This window comes from Musa acuminata, chromosome BXJ1-5, assembly GCF_036884655.1.
Source record: "Musa acuminata AAA Group cultivar baxijiao chromosome BXJ1-5, Cavendish_Baxijiao_AAA, whole genome shotgun sequence".
Lineage (NCBI taxonomy): Eukaryota > Viridiplantae > Streptophyta > Magnoliopsida > Zingiberales > Musaceae > Musa > Musa acuminata.
In genome coordinates, this window is record NC_088331.1 from 3,452,307 (window position 1) to 3,468,410 (window position 16,104).

A 16,104-nucleotide genomic window follows, 5' to 3' on the forward strand; every position below is an offset into this window, starting at 1 on the left:
CACTAGTAGTCTTAGCTAACCAACAGCTGTGCACCATCCAAACCCCATCTCCAAGCAAAAATTACCACGGTGACACATGATGCAGATTTATCGCAGGAGCTGCTGTAGAGCATTATGGTCCTTTTATTTCCAGTAACAATCACAACAACTTATCTCCATGCAGTCAAAGTGGAGGCACGAGAAGCGGAAGCTTGCGGAGATGGATTGATAGTGAGAGATTTGGTGATGAGGAAGTCTTGGCCATAAAATGAGAGGCCCCAAATCCACACAAAGCTCCTCCCCAACACCCAAACACCCCCCTCCCCACCTCTCTCTATCCCTCCAAGGCTTAAACCTCCAGGTGCGAGCAGAATCCATAAAACCTTATCCTCTATCCACTCACCTCATCTCCTCTATACCGTATACCTCCTCTTCACCTACCTCCCCACCCTTCTCTTCCTCCCTTCATCGCCCTCACTCGTCCTCTTTCTCTCTCTTTTCCTTTTCGCCTACCTTTAGCTTTCATTCTTTCCTAAACATTCCCTTGTTCAAAAGCTGCACCTTGGTTTCTTTCTTTTGCTTCTCTTGAATTCCAATTCCCGGCCGTGCCAGTGAGTTACAGTTGGAGTGCCGCTGCAGGTGAGAAACCTTATAGCATTTTAAGTTCGTCGGATCTGTAGCTCTCTGCTCAAAAGATTTCTTGGTCCAGCGAAGAAGAGGAAGAACTGTGACGCCAGATGGCTCCCAAGTCTGGGAAGGCGAAGCCTCACAAGGCCAAAGGGGAGAAGAAGAAGAAAGAAGAGAAAGGTCAATCCTCTATCTTCGTATCTCTTAGATCTCTTCTCTCTCTCTCTAAACCATCTGTCTATCTATCAATGATTGAGGGGTGACAATGGAAATTGGATGCAGTTTTGCCGACGGCACTGGACATCACGGTGGAGACACCGGACTACACGCAGCTCACGCTCAAGGTCTCGTAACGCTATCTTTTCCCTTCTGTCCTTTTGCTTTTGCCTTTGACGGGTGGAGCTCGCGTCAATTCGCGCTCGGCGCGTCGGGCTCGATACGGGCGTGTGGCCAAGGGTCCATCTAACGGTCGTCTCCGCAGGGCATATCGACGGACAAGATCCTCGACGTTCGCAAGCTGCTGGCGGTACACGTGGACACCTGCCACCTCACCAACTTCTCTCTCTCCCACGAGGTAATCCCACGTCGGAACGTCTTCAAATCGGATGTCCCTACCATTCGACAAGGATCGGACGGCCGATGTTCGCTTCAGCTTCTTTGACTAGATGTGGACCACGATTATTTACGACAATACTTCTTTTACCCTACCCAACTTACCTGTTCGTTTACCCCCACAAAAAAATGTGGGCTCCAACGCGTAGAGAAAGCACCGTATGCGAATTTAACGGAGTGTGGTGACACGCGGTGCAACTTAACTGATGGCAGGTGCGAGGAAGCCGGCTGAAGGACACGGTGGAGATCGTCTCGCTCAAGCCCTGCCACGTCAGCGTCGTGGAAGGTACATACGACTCACCCTGTTGTCTTAATGGCTTCACTTGAGGCACATTTATGAATACGCATCGTTGTGCGGAGGCCGACGTCGTTCGCTTCATTTATGAATACGCATCACATCGACCGTACACGTTCATTTAATGTTATGGGGGGGACACACCGAGCACCGAGTTATTAGTCCGTGCAATTGTTCTCGAGCTCACACTTCTGACTCAAATTGAGTGCAATTGGAACGTGTTATCGAGCGCAACTTGAATTCCCCTAATTTACCAATGCTATATATATATATATATATATATATATATATATATTCTCTTTTTAATATAAATTAAAATGTTAATTCGATAAGATTTTTCCGGATGACTAAATGCACCGAAGTCTATTTCGATGAAACTTGTGAGCACTTGAGCTATTGCCATCCCCAGTCATTATTTTCCTTAATTTAAGTTCAAAATATAAGAAATTAATACCTAAAATACTTGTAATAGATGAAGATAAATAAAAAGGGAATATAATTTTTTAAAAAAGATTTAATGTCAATGTTCGGAGATCTATTAGAAGAATAGATATGATGTTTTTGAGAATTATGTACAGAGGAGTACACGGAGGAGCTCGCCGTCGCCCACATCCGCCGCCTGCTCGACATCGTTGCCTGCACCACCGCCTTTGGAGCGGCCCCGCCGAGGCATGCCGGAGGCACGGCGGCTCTGTCTTCGGGCAGCATCGAAAAGGGCGACACCAAGCCCGGCGACACTGCGAAGGCGGCCGAGACAATTAGCGAGGCGCCCAAGACCGAAGCAACCGCAAGCAGCCCGAAGACCAAGGCCGGGAGCAAGAAGCCCGATTCTCCAACAAGCGCCACCGCAGGGGCCGCTGCTTATAAGGACGAGCCCTTGTACCCTCCGCCCAAGCTCGGCCAGTTTTACGACTTCTTCTCCTTCTCCCACCTTACGCCGCCGCTACAATGTCGGTATCTTACTTCTTATTTTCTATATTTCTTTGGTTATATTAGTTTTCAGGATTAAAAACCCGACCTTGAATGGGATTTCGTGTTTTGTTCCAGATGTGAGGAGGTCGTCGCGACCGTTCGTGGAGGACAAAAGAGAAGATGAGTTCTTTCAGATCGATGTGCGATTTCCTTTTTACTTCGATAAATATTGGATCTTGTAATACAAATTGGTAGCGATAATCTACTATTGCCTTTTGGGGTTATCCCAACTTGATCTAAAGGTTTTGGAAATCGATGGGCAGGTGAAGATTTGCAATGGGAAAGTGGTGACGGTGGTTGCATCTCGAAATGGGTTCTACCCAGCTGGGAAAGGGGCGCTTTTAAGCCATTCGTTGGTTGGCTTGTTGCAGCAAATTAGCCGGGCTTTTGATGGTGTAAGTTTCCATATTCTTTCTTCAGTGTCTTATTCCACTTATCTAAATTCAATTTGCTGCTTGATCAATAATTAATTGTATTATAGGCATACAAGTCCCTGATGAAAGCTTTTGTCGAGCACAACAAGGTGGGCTTTCTTGTAACTTCAATTCAGTTGTTTATTATTGTTTTTCTTCTTCTAAAAGTATGTTCTATTATCTTAATATTGTTGATGCCTATTTTACCTTCGATGTTAATTTGGAACATATCATGAACGTGTTAGTTTTTCGGTTTCATTGGGAATTGGTAATGAGGTAGTCGGGATTATGTGAAGGCTGATAATCATATTCATCTCCCTTGGTACATATTTCAATGGAGAAATAGCGAGAAAATGTAATCCTTATCTTTTCATTCTTCTTATTCTTCTTATGATAAGTTTTCATGTTACGTTTCATAATCAAATCATAATTGAAGACAAATGTTCCTTACTATGATTTTGTTTGTTTTGGCCCGAAGTGCACCAAGACCAAGTTTATACAAGTGTTGTATATACTACTTTAGAATCTAGGATTAATTGCATTGGAATCAAAAGTTTAGGTAGGTTTCTCATTGTTTCTTGTTAAGTTATTCACATGTGACATGACTAATATAGATACCTCTTCACCTGCAAGTCTTCCTCATTGAATGAATGGGATGGTACCTTATTTCCTATATTGTTGAGGGTGGCTATTAAGAAGAGACATTAACAGTTCATGAGAAGGGTGTGTATAGATACATTCTCTCATCTTGTGGTTATTTAATTTATTCATTTTTATTTATTGGTGTGCCTGTAGAACAAGAAAACTAAAAATACATTTGTTATTATTCTGATTTGTTGAAGCTAAAATAACAGTTTCCACTTTGTTTCAGTTTGGAAATCTTCCTTATGGATTTAGAGCAAACACTTGGGTGGTTCCTCCTACAGCTGCAGATTCGCCGTCGGTTTTTCCTCCTCTTCCTACAGAGGATGAAACTTGGGGTGGAAATGGTGGCGGTCAGGGACGAGATGGCAAGCATAATCAGAGGCCATGGGCGAACGAATTTGTAATCCTTGCAGCGATGCCTTGTAAAACACCTGAGGAGAGACAGATCCGTGATCGGAAGGCCTTCCTTCTTCACAGCTTATTTGTTGATGTGGCTGTTGTCAAAGCTGTTGAGGCTATTCAGCATCTACTATTCAAACATGAATGCTCAAATGAAGCACCAAATGACCCCTATGCTGCAATTTTACATGATGAACAAGTAGGGGATTTAAGAATCACAGTCACGAAAGACAAAGCTGATGCAAGTGCTAAATTGGATGTCAAATTGGATGGAATTCAAGCTCAAGGAATGTCTTCTAAGGATCTTTGTCAGAGAAATTTACTCAAGGGAATAACGGCTGATGAGAGTGCGACTGTTCATGTAATCAATTACTTTGTAACTAATCAACTTAATTAGTCTTGAATGTTGTAAAAGCTGAAGTAGCTTAATGACTATGCAGGATACTTCCACTATGAGTGTGGTGGTCATTAGACATTGTGGTTATACGGTTGTTGTCAAAGTTCCAGTTGAAGCTGGTTTAGATGTAGTTCCTGTAACAGAGCAGGACATTTATATTGAAGATCAGCCTGAGGGAGGTAGCAACTCCTTAAATGTCAATAGGTAACAACTTGGGAGATGAGGTCCATATCATCTCTCTCTAAATGGCTTTCTATGTTTGCTTTTGCTGTCAAATTTGAAGTTTTAGGCTATTTTGACTAGAGAGTATCTTTGTCATTTAGGGAAAATAGTTAATTTTGCTTTGAACTTTTCAGCTTGAGGATGCTGTTACACAAGTCCACTTCATTCTGTGGAGCCCAGAAGTCTCAATGTGCAGATTTAGAAGATCTGCAGTCCTTCAGGTCCTTAGTGCGAGAAGTATTAGCAGATAGTCTGCAGAGGTTACAAGAAGAAGCTACCCAACAGAGAATGTCAATAAGATGGGAGCTAGGAGCTTGCTGGGTGCAGCATTTACAGAATCAATCTTCAGGGAAAACTGAATCGAAGAAAAGTGAGGACAGTAAAGTTGAAACAACAGTAAAAGGTCTTGGGAAACAATTTGGTCAGCTGAAACAAATTAAGAAGAAGATAGATGATAAGGGTTGGAAAACTGATTCTGCCAAGGAAAATTCTTGTGCTGGCATGGACGCGGATGGTGCCAGTCCTAGGGAGGATAAGGAAATGGCATTGCACAAGTTGCTTCCTGAAGCAGCATACTTACGCCTCAAAGAATCTGAAACTGGCCTTCATGCTAAGGTTTTATCTGCTCCATCAAATTGATCCATCCTTAGTAGTACTTCATTGCAGTGAGCAACATTAAATTGTTTGGGTTGGGTATCGATTTTTCCAAAATTCTTAGTTAAAAGTACACAACTTTGATACCAATTACAGTCTATTGACTAGATCATTATCGAACTACACTATGGTTGCAGTAACTGTGACACTGGAATTTGGCTGGTGTGACCAGTTCTCTAAATTGTACATCTAAAGTCAAGAACCTTTTTTTCACAAAATCTTAGCTCCACAAATACTTGCTTTATGATTCCATCTTAAGATATTTTGATATTGCATTTGATTCATCTGGATCCCTTTTTGTCAGTCACCAGATGAGTTGATTGAGATGGCACAGAGATACTATGAGGATATTGCCCTGCCAAAGTTGGTATGATTAGTTTAATTGCCTTCCTTATGTTTTGTTTATGTGGGTTGGTGTCTTCTGAGTTAATTCACTATTGTTACCCTGCAATTTTCTTTCAGGTAGCAGACTTTGGTTCACTCGAACTGTCTCCTGTTGATGGAAAGACATTGACGGATTTTATGCATACCAGAGGTTTGCAGATGTGTTCACTAGGACGTGTGGTAAATATTTGAATATTTTCTGTAGATATATTTTTAGTCTCTTCAATCCAAATTCTAACTAATGCATGCCAATCATCAGTTATAGATGAAAGTGGTTTGCTAAAGCCTTTCTATTTCTGCTCTTTCATTGGTTTCTGAACAGGTTGAACTTGCAGACAAGCTGCCTCATGTGCAGTCCCTTTGTCTACATGAGATGATAGTTCGAGCTTATAAGCATATACTTCAGGCTATTATTGCAGCGGTTGGTGATATAACTGACATGGCTGGGACAATAGCGTCTTGTTTGAATATTTTGCTTGGATCACTGCCAGCAGATAATGCAGATATTAACTTAGACAATGACTATCATCTCAAGCAAAAGTGGTTAGAAAGTTTCCTTTTAAAGAGATTTGGATGGAGATTGAAAAACAAGGACTGCCATGAATTGAGGAAGTATGCAATCTTACGTGGGCTTTGCCACAAGGTTTTGGACTTGTCTGACATATGTTTCCTTTCTTTTTTCTTTTCTTTTTTCATCATCAATTGTGAAAATAGCTTTATGCTGCAGGTAGGACTTGAGCTAGTTCCTAGGGACTATGATATGGAAACTCCACATCCTTTTAGGAAGTCGGACATTATCAGCATGATTCCTGTATACAAAGTAAGGGTGCATTTCTGTTCCAGGAAATAATATTGACTTAAGTTTTTCCGAAGTGATCAAGTTGGCTTTGTATTGCAGCATGTTGCATGCTCATCAGCCGATGGGCGCACTTTGCTGGAATCATCTAAGACTTCCTTAGACAAAGGAAAACTAGAGGATGCTGTTACCTATGGGACCAAGGTAAAGATCTTTATCAGCTTTTTTTTAATTATAATTCCTTGTTTTCACTTTTTAAAATTCCTGACATCTTCTTCTTTTGTTTACTTTAAAATGAAGGCATTGGCAAAACTAGTTGCAGTGTGTGGTCCTTACCACAGAATGACAGCAGGTGCATACAGCCTTTTGGCTGTAGTTCTCTACCATACTGGTGACTTCAACCAGGTACATGCCTGGAAGAAAAATTTTCAAGAAATTTGAATATCATATTGTATGTTATAGAACTGATTTCTTAGAAAGAAAAAATATGTTGATTAAGATGTTTTGGTATTGCTAGTTGTAATAAACATGAAATCAAAATGAACTAGAATTCTATATTACATCATGCCTACGTTTTATTTTTTCCACTTGTTATAGAAAAGACTGAATGTTGTGGGCTCATTCAGTTATATAGTTGACAATGATGTGGGTCTATGGTTCTGACTGGAGAAAAGTTGTTTATGTGATTGATGTAACAGTGAAAAGCAATTCCTCAACCTGAGGATTCTTAAGAATCTTGATTTACTCAAAATAACACAAAAGTGTGGATGCTGCAGAGAAGTAATTATATGGACCAGCTTTAGAATAATATCAGCTAGTTGAAGACCTGCTATGCAGATGTTTTTATAACTATTCTTGGTTGGTTGAATGTATAACTAGATTATTTGTCCAATAAACAAATTTGCAATGGCAGTTACAAGATTCCATTGTTCTATTGATAATTTCTGATACTTATTCATTCTTCTATGACCTTGGTTTCTTCTTATAAATTTGGGAGGTGCTACCCAGATTTCATACAAAATTTTCTTAGATGAGTAAAAGAAAATTTAAAACAAGCTTAATTTATTTTGCTGTTTACCCATATGAACTTTCTTCAATAGGATTTTTTTGACAATACAACAACAACCAAGCCGTAAGTCTCAACATAGAGATTTTTGACAATGAGAGAAAAAAAAAGTCATTAAGTGACATCTTGTTGTCACCTTTTATGGTTTGCCACTTACTCTTAGTGGTATATAACTTTTCCAAATTACTCCTAATATATCTTATCATTTTGCCTTTAAAATGACAAGCTCATGATAGCTTTCTTGATGGCTAGCCCTATTTTGGTGCTTAAATTTTTTTTACTGGTTTAGTATACTGTCTTTGTTTCTTATAAATGAGTCTGGTTCTTTGCCTCTTTCTCAGAAAGTTGTATCTTGTTTGTGCCTCTTAACTTATTAAATCTACAGAAATGTGGCTGTAGAGTAGCTTTGCTATTCTAAGAGTATAATCTAGGATGTATACTGCCAGATCTGTAGAACAAGTGCCTTGATGTCAGGATGCTGTAAGATGGATGCATGTTGGACCCTTGGAATAATGAAAATTGTTCTTTTTCTCTCTACAATGTAATCTTCATGAAATATTGAAGGGAAGATATTACGTGATATAATAAGTTTGATGAATACTAGAGTCACTCTTAACTTATAAGATTAATTTCCAAAATAAAGGTTTTGTACCTGCAAACATTTTGCATGTAGATGATGAGATTGCACCATTGGAGATTAATACTGGACCCATTTTCATTAGGAATTGTTTCTAGGAATGTGATCTTACACCACTTGCATATAATATGATAAGCAAAAGTTTTACTCATTCAACCATCTTCCTCAATGCAACTTTTTTGTCCCTTTTTTGAAAACCCCTAATGACAAGGCCAGAAATAAAAATTATAGGAATAGGGAAAAATATAATTAAGGAAAATACATGCCCAAGCCTAATTGATCTTCATAATTTTTATTCTTTTAGGAAGTGAAATTATTTTGGTAGATTAACTTTCTTTTTAACAAAAATATTCGACTGATATAAACTGCCTTCTTTGTAGACTCTTCAATCAAGTTTTAATACACTCATAAAGTTAAAATTTTCAATCAAGCCCTATAATCTTGAATCAAGCTCAAACTTATATAGAAGATGTTGTCATGTGTCAACTTATGATATTTATAGAACATCTTTAACTAATATACTTAATTACAGAGAAATATAAATCAAAATAGCCCCGAATGGAAGTTCCTATGTGATATTGGTTCAAGAAGAGCCTGGTGGTATTCTATAATGCAAAATGCTATATAATTGCTAATAAATGATGAGGGTGAGATTTGAGAAAACAGTGAGCATAATCCAATAAGTCAGGAGGGTAGCCAATTATAGCAAGCATGATTCATATCATGATGAATTTCAGATTCGCTTACTTCAACCAAAATCTTAATCCAGAATCTGGTGACCAATCCTAAATGGACAAGATTTTGTGAACCTTGAAATCAATTTGAACTCCTTGGGGAAAATGAACAACCTCATGGTACACCATTTTGGAAGTTTTCCAAGTGGAGTAGTGAATGATCTCCAGTTGCAAAGTATGCTTCCATCGGATCTAGGTTCCCATAGGCGAGAAGTTAAAGCCACACCAAATTTCAGAAATATACAACAAAGAAGTTCCACCATCTATAGGACCAAAAATGAATTTTACCAAAGTGAGAAGAAAAAGTTGTTCCTCTTTGATCTGAAAATAATATTTGCTAGTTAGGGATTTTGTTCACATAGAAAAGCACTACAATTTGAGAAGTTAATCTGATTTCTCTTCCGGTTTATTGTTTCTTCACAAAAGTGAATTCTGTATGTATTTGGATGAGTACTTGTAGCATAGAGGGTGTTGTTTACAATTAGCTGTGTCTTTTTTTTCTTCTCAGGCAACCATCTACCAGCAAAAAGCTCTCGATATCAATGAGAGGGAACTTGGTCTTGATCATCCAGATACAATGAAAAGCTACGGTGATCTTGCTGTTTTCTACTATCGTCTTCAACATACAGAACTAGCACTGAAGTAAGTAAAGCCTTTTAATATAAGATTCATATATTCCATATAATGCCTAGATCTTCTGTCAAAAGATGATATGAAAAATATTCCCTCTGCTCACTTTATTTGCCATTCATTTTTATCATTTTCATCAACTTGCTAATTGAATTTCATCATATGATGCCATTGAACTTGTGTCCTATCAAGGTTTCTGAGGATGCTTTTTTTCTTGTAATGGTTGATTAGAAGAGTACAATATAGTATGGCCTGCCGTACCGCTCGAAATGGTACAAAACGGGCAGAAGGTTCCAGTCCAAGGGCTGATCTAGATGTGGATCATCCCATTTTGGCCGATATGCTGAATTTGTGAGGCATACCAGTTGGTACGTCTCACATACCATTGGCACGATCGAAATTCGACCACCACCAATTGGTATCGGTCGGTGATGATCGGGTTTTGACCGGTACCAGCTCAAAATTGACCATTTCAGCCCCGATGTCCAATTTCTATTTTGGGTTATACAAGCCCCTCCATAGCCCTCTTTCATTCTCATTCTCACTCTTTCCCATTCTCATTAAACATGGTAATCTCCCTAATCGATGATCAATGGAGGTTAATTTGGATAAAAGAGGGAATTCAAACTCAAGATTTTGTGGAATGCCTTCAATTAAAGTAGTTCAATTCGAGGGAATTCCAACTCAAGATCAATGGAAGCAAGTTAAGCAACTTTCTTTGATGGAGGATTGTGCGGTAAAGTTCTTCCTCGATGAATATAAGAATTTCAATTTTTGATCCTTATAACCTGGAATTTCTATTCATTTATGGCTTAGATATACTTTATTCTTATTTAATTCTAATTTATATACCAAGAAATTAAGAGAAAAATTCCTGAAATAAGGCTTTTGTCAATTTCAGCTGATTTTTCTATCAAAATTTCAGTGTGTGAGTATGCATCGGTATATTGTTGTACACCGGTGTGACTGATACATACTGGTTTGGCTAGGGACCCATATGCTTGGTCGATACAAGATGACAAATCTTGCTATATAGGAAAGACACTGTCATATAAATAGTGCATAATACCTAAAATAGCTAATGACCCAAGGAAGAAGCAAAGATTGAAATTAAGCCCTTGAATCTATTTGAATCCACTCCACTTCAAGATAGCTAAAAGAATCAAATCATGCTTAGTAACAATAGTGCCCTAGCTCTGGCAATTTTGTGAAGTTTAATTGTAACTTTCTAAACATTTTTAGTGCAGATTACAGAAATGACCTACCGGCAAACAAGTCATACAGAGAAGCCTTAACAACATGGCCTAAAGTTTGATCTCAAACTATTAATTTCACTAGTCAGCCAGTCCAACTTACTCATTAGGGCATTATAAACAGCATAAAATCTTCATGTGAATACATCCACTGTGTGATCTGTGGAATAGACTGATCTTTCCTTTTTTATTTTCTTTTTAGTGTCACTTCTTATGTTCTGTTTTAGATTTCAAATAGGAATAATATAATAACTGTTTCAAGTTTCAACTGTGACAGGTATGTTAACCGTGCTTTGTACCTATTACACCTGACTTGTGGCCCTTCACATCCTAACACTGCTGCCACATACATCAATGTGGCAATGATGGAAGAAGGCTTGGGTAATGTGCATGTTGCTCTAAGGTACCTGCATGAGGCACTAAAGTGCAACCAAAGACTTCTTGGAGCTGATCATATACAGGTTCTTATACTGATCCACCTTCATTCTTCTTCTTTTGTCCTCTCTCTTGAACATCATAGTTATAAAGGTGCAGTGCTGCACTATAGGAGATACTTCATTACATTCTTCTAACTTGATTTAGTTAATGTAGATGCATAAATTGAGATTGCTTGCTACTGGCTCATAAGAAACAAAATTTCAATTTACAGACTGCAGCCAGTTATCATGCTATTGCCATTGCTCTGTCTTTGATGGAAGCTTATTCTCTAAGTGTCCAGCATGAACAAACAACTCTCCGCATACTTCAAGCAAAGCTTGGATCAGAAGATCTCCGAACACAGGTATTCATGCCTTAAAAGTACGGTTTATGACTTAGACTCTTGGTTGACAGTCTCATTCTATTAAGATATTTAAGCACTATCAAGTTCTTTTGAACATCATGTAATACAGGATGCTGCTGCATGGCTTGAGTATTTTGAGTCCAAGGCTCTCGAGCAACAGGAAGCTGCACGAAATGGTACCCCAAAACCCGATGCTTCCATCGCCAGCAAAGGTCATTTGAGGTAAAATCAATATTAGTAGTGATAGCATAACAAACTATCATACATAGGATTAGTTAAAGAAATTCATCCATGTAAATAACACTAGTGATTATCTTTTCATTTGAGAAATTTTTGAGAAAGCTTATTCTTGCAGTTAGGAACTTGGGTACTAATAATTCAACTGAGACATGCTTATGAATAATTTTCTACAAAAGCTTCAGACTTATTTGTTTCTTTCTGTACAATCCTGTTCTTGTCTCTGCAAAGGGTCTAATTTATGTTGAACTTTTTTTACTTAAATAGTGTATCAGACCTTTTGGATTATATCAACCCGGATGCGGAGCTCAAAGCAAGAGAAATTCTAAAGAAACAAGCTCGTGCAAAGGTATTGATTTAGTTTTGTTTGGTCAGAAGGAAGAATCACCGACTCTCTTTCTAAGCGTGGTTTTATTATGTTTCATTTTTGCTTCACAGATAAAAGGCAGAAATGGTCAGAACCAATCAGAAACTTTTGAAATAGAGGATGAGAAGGTTGACACACCAAAACAGGATTACCCATGGAGGGAGACTAATGATAAGGAGAACAACTCCTACATACAGCCCATGGAGCCTAAAGATGAGAAGCCCAATATCACTGTCATTCATGTCTCCAAGACAAATCTAGAGGATGATATCATCGAGGAAGACACAGCTGAAGAAGGATGGCAAGAAGCTGTCCCCAAGGGACGATCTCTGTCAAGCCGCAAATCTGTGTCAAGAAGACCAAGTTTGGCCAAAATCAACACAAATGCATTAAACAATGTAGAAAGTCCACGCTATCGAGTTAGGCCTTCCTCCAGCATCTCTTCCCCAGGAACACCACCAGCTGATGCTATCTTTCCTTCTTCTACTAGTCCCGCTTCTAAGAAGTTGGTAAAAAGTTCTAGCTTCAACCAGAAACTAAGCATCGTTGCTGCTTCAACTGTAAATGACACTGAAAAATCTTTGGGCAACAAGTTGGCATCTGCAAGTCCTACCATCACAGCTACAACTTGCAAGCTAGTTTCGTCATCAAATTCAATCACTAGTCCATCGACCAGAAAAACCTTATCATACAAAGAAGTGGCATTGGCTCCTCCGGGAACTATTGTGAAGGTCACAGAAGATAAAGTGACAAAAGAAAAACATTCAGATGACCAGGATAATGAAGTTTGCAAGGAAGCACCTAGTCTGGTTCCAATTGTAGGAGAACAGATTACAGATGATACTAGGGAGGAGATGAGGGATCAGGAAACCATTGAAGAAAAGAAACACACATCTTCTCCTGTGGGACATAAGGGCCCTATGGTGGAGGGAAAAAACCAGGAAAAAATGAATTCTATGGTGGCAGAAGCATCTATAGAATTGGATAGTTCTATTGTAGTAGACCGAAAAGAAGAAAAAGAATCTGCTATTGTTTCTAGTCCTAAAGAGTCGTTCACTTTGGAAGCCGCAAACATGACCTTCTCAGGACCTGAGATATCAGAAATAACTGATACAGCTACTGAAGATGGTAAAGTAGCTCCTGTAGTGGAAGAATCTTGTGAAATATCAGAATCAGGATGCTTTACAGAGAAAGAAACAGAAGCAAGTTCATCTGCTTCAGATGGAACACCTGCCATGCAAGAAAGTGACACCACTGCTTCTACTGAAGATGCAAGCAATGTTGGAGATGAGATGCAGGAACAGCTGTCTAGTGGCGGTGAAAGCGAGCCCTTGCCAATGAAAGAGAAAAAGAATGAAACAGGTGAAATTGCGAAAGAGCCAAGCAGTAAACTATCAGCAGCTGCACCTCCATTCAATCCATCAACAATACCAGTTTTTAGCTCGGTTGCAATGCCAAGCTTCAAAGATCATGGAGGAATTTTACCACCACCAGTAAATATACCTCCAATGTTGACCCTTCCTGTCCGTAAGCATCCCCATCAGTCTGCTACATCCAGAGTACCTTATGGTCCACGGATTGCTGGTGGTTATAACCGTTCAGGTCATCGTGGTCACCGTAACAAGCTGCCATTTCAGAATGGTGAGTTATCTCCTCATGATGGGAGCTGTTTCAGTCCAAAAATAATGAATCCTAATGCTGCAGAGTTTGTTCCTGGCCAGCCTTGGACTCCAAACAACCATCCAGTGTCCCCAAAGGACTTTCAAGCATCACCAGATGGTATTCCACTTTCCCCTCAAAGTTTCCCTCCGCCATTAGATAGTTTAGTGGCTCCACCAGATAGATTGATGGCATCGCCAACACCTATTCCCTCAGATGCCTCTCATAGTAATGAAGCTCCTGCAGACGGAAATGACGCTTTCAATAAAGTTCTTGAGGAACCAGTGGATGATAACCAGAATCCAGACACTGAGCAGTGTAACGAAAGCAAAGATGCTTATCTGAACACAGAGCAGAGTACTTCTGCAGAGACGACATTTGAAAATGTTCTACCAGCAAGTAAAGTTCCAGAAGCTGCAAAATCCACGGATAAGCAAAAGTGTTGGGCTGACTACAGCGATGGTGAAGTTGACGTTGTTGAGGTTGTGAGTTAAGGACAACAGATACATGGTCCACGGCGGAATAAAGTGGATTTGGTGGCAATGTTGGATGAACCTAAGAACGAAACTTTTCTCTGAAAGATATTATTTCCTTGCTTTCTAAAACATAGGTCCTGAAGCTTATGTAATGCTATCATGAAATATAGTGAATCAAAAGAGGGAGAACTACCGTAGGAGCTAAATGCTGAAAGCTATAGATGGCAAAGATACTAAGACAGCAGTACGGCTGATTCAGGTTTTCCTGCCTGTTTTTCTGCATCAATTTTCAGGTTTTGATCACTTGACTTTCATTGAAATTATTTGATCAGTAACTTTTTTATTTGTCACAAGACGTACCAAATAACTTTCCTGCTTTCTAGTGAGCCATGACTGAAAATAATTGCTCCATGGACAATAGTATAGGTTCTAGATTATTGTAGGTTGTTTACAAATGCCTTGTATCTCGTTACGTCATGTAGAGGTGGTTGAATCTTTGTGGTTTCTTTTCTGAAGTTTGCTGGAATTGAATTATGTATATTCAGGCTCAACTTCCCTGTTCATCTGACATCGCATAATGTAGTAGACATCCTTCAGTTTCATTTTCATTTTTTGTTCTACTGTGAAGCATATGACCAATTCATTGAAAAATGATGTGAAATTCGTTTTCCCTTACCATCATTCATATTATCGATATTTCCACGGAAAATGTATCGCGTAAGAGATGTTAATTTTAAGAATAGCCTTTTCTTTAAGGACTTATGGATCAGCAAGTGACAAAGGTTTATTACTTCCTGGTAGGTACCTGTTGTATCTTTATAAACTCTTGTGATCGATCTTAAACTGAGTCTTCGATGAAGAATTTCTAGTAATTTTGATTCTTTGACGAAGAAGAATTCAATATTCTAGAATTCCTCAACTAATATTCTAGAATTTCTAGTAATTCTTCTTCTGTTTGATCTTCTAACTGATTCTTCGACAAGGAATTTTGACAATGAATTCTTCTTCTATTACAGCCAGACAAATGATTTGAATCCCCTTCTTTTTTTTTATTTGAAATTTGAATCACCTTTGTTGCCATTATTTATGGGCTTATCACCCTGCACAACCTTATCATAGAGCTTTTACTATGCAATCCCAACAGGAATTTCTGAGTGTCTACATTCTTGCTACCATATTAGAGCACTCGATTGGCTGTCTAAATTGAATCTTCACATATGATCAAGATGTATGTAGAAAGATTTTATTGCTAGAAAGTTATATGGACTGTTAACTATAATGGCCACATTCTTGCTCTTTTGGTAGTTCTTCTGATTCAGTCATTAAAACTTTTATTTCAGTGGCAGCCATGCTGGGTAAACTTGCCCTGAGTCTCTTCAGAATTTTGCTTGAGCTTGAGCTTGACCTTCCTATGGTATTTTGGATGAGAGGGTGAAATAAGAAAAAAAGGGGGAGAAGAGATGGTCATAAGATCCAATCAGATCTATCCGGTTTACTCGGTTTGACACAAATTACGTAATCAAGATCAAATATATACTTGTCCATTTATTAAAACAATGCATTGGTGAATTCTCTCTCTCTCTCTCTCTCTCTCTCTCTCTATATATATATATATATATATATATATATGTATATATATATATATATATATATGTATATATATGTATGTATATATATATATGTATATATATATATATATGTATATATATGTATGTATATATATATATGTATATATATATATGTATATATATATATATAACTATATATTAATATTATTTAATTTTGTTAAATATTATTTAATACGAAAAAAAGAGAAGTATGATTCAATTGTAAGTCATGGGCGACACCTCTTTGGGCTGTAGGATGGTC

The 16,104-nt window shown here is 38.5% G+C and overlaps 1 protein-coding gene across 1 annotated transcript; it reads left to right on the forward strand.

Annotated features, from left to right (window-relative positions):
* Positions 1–280: 280 nt before the first annotated feature.
* On the forward strand, positions 281–14,843 carry LOC135673047 (protein REDUCED CHLOROPLAST COVERAGE 2-like). Its single transcript, XM_065181729.1, has 24 exons — positions 281–618; positions 689–786; positions 889–950; positions 1,088–1,180; positions 1,432–1,504; positions 2,092–2,463; positions 2,561–2,625; positions 2,749–2,880; positions 2,967–3,008; positions 3,770–4,303; positions 4,383–4,543; positions 4,696–5,176; positions 5,520–5,582; positions 5,678–5,779; positions 5,922–6,242; positions 6,327–6,419; positions 6,498–6,599; positions 6,696–6,800; positions 9,341–9,474; positions 10,993–11,176; positions 11,365–11,496; positions 11,606–11,718; positions 12,001–12,082; positions 12,172–14,843. The coding sequence occupies exons 2-24, from the start codon at positions 717–719 to the stop codon at positions 14,251–14,253; spliced, it is 5,598 nt and encodes a 1,865-aa protein (XP_065037801.1). The 5' UTR covers positions 281–618; positions 689–716; the 3' UTR covers positions 14,254–14,843.
* The last annotated feature ends 1,261 nt before the right edge of the window (positions 14,844–16,104 follow it).

Coding starts and splice junctions, on each gene's coding strand:
- LOC135673047 (XM_065181729.1), top strand. CDS start 717: ATGGCTCCCAAGTCTGGGAAGGCGAAGCCTCACAAGGCCAAAGGGGAG. Junction 6,600..6,695: donor CTGTTACCTATGGGACCAAG/GTAAAGATCTTT, acceptor TTTAAAATGAAG/GCATTGGCAAAACTAGTTGC. Junction 11,719..12,000: donor GCCAGCAAAGGTCATTTGAG/GTAAAATCAATA, acceptor TTACTTAAATAG/TGTATCAGACCTTTTGGATT.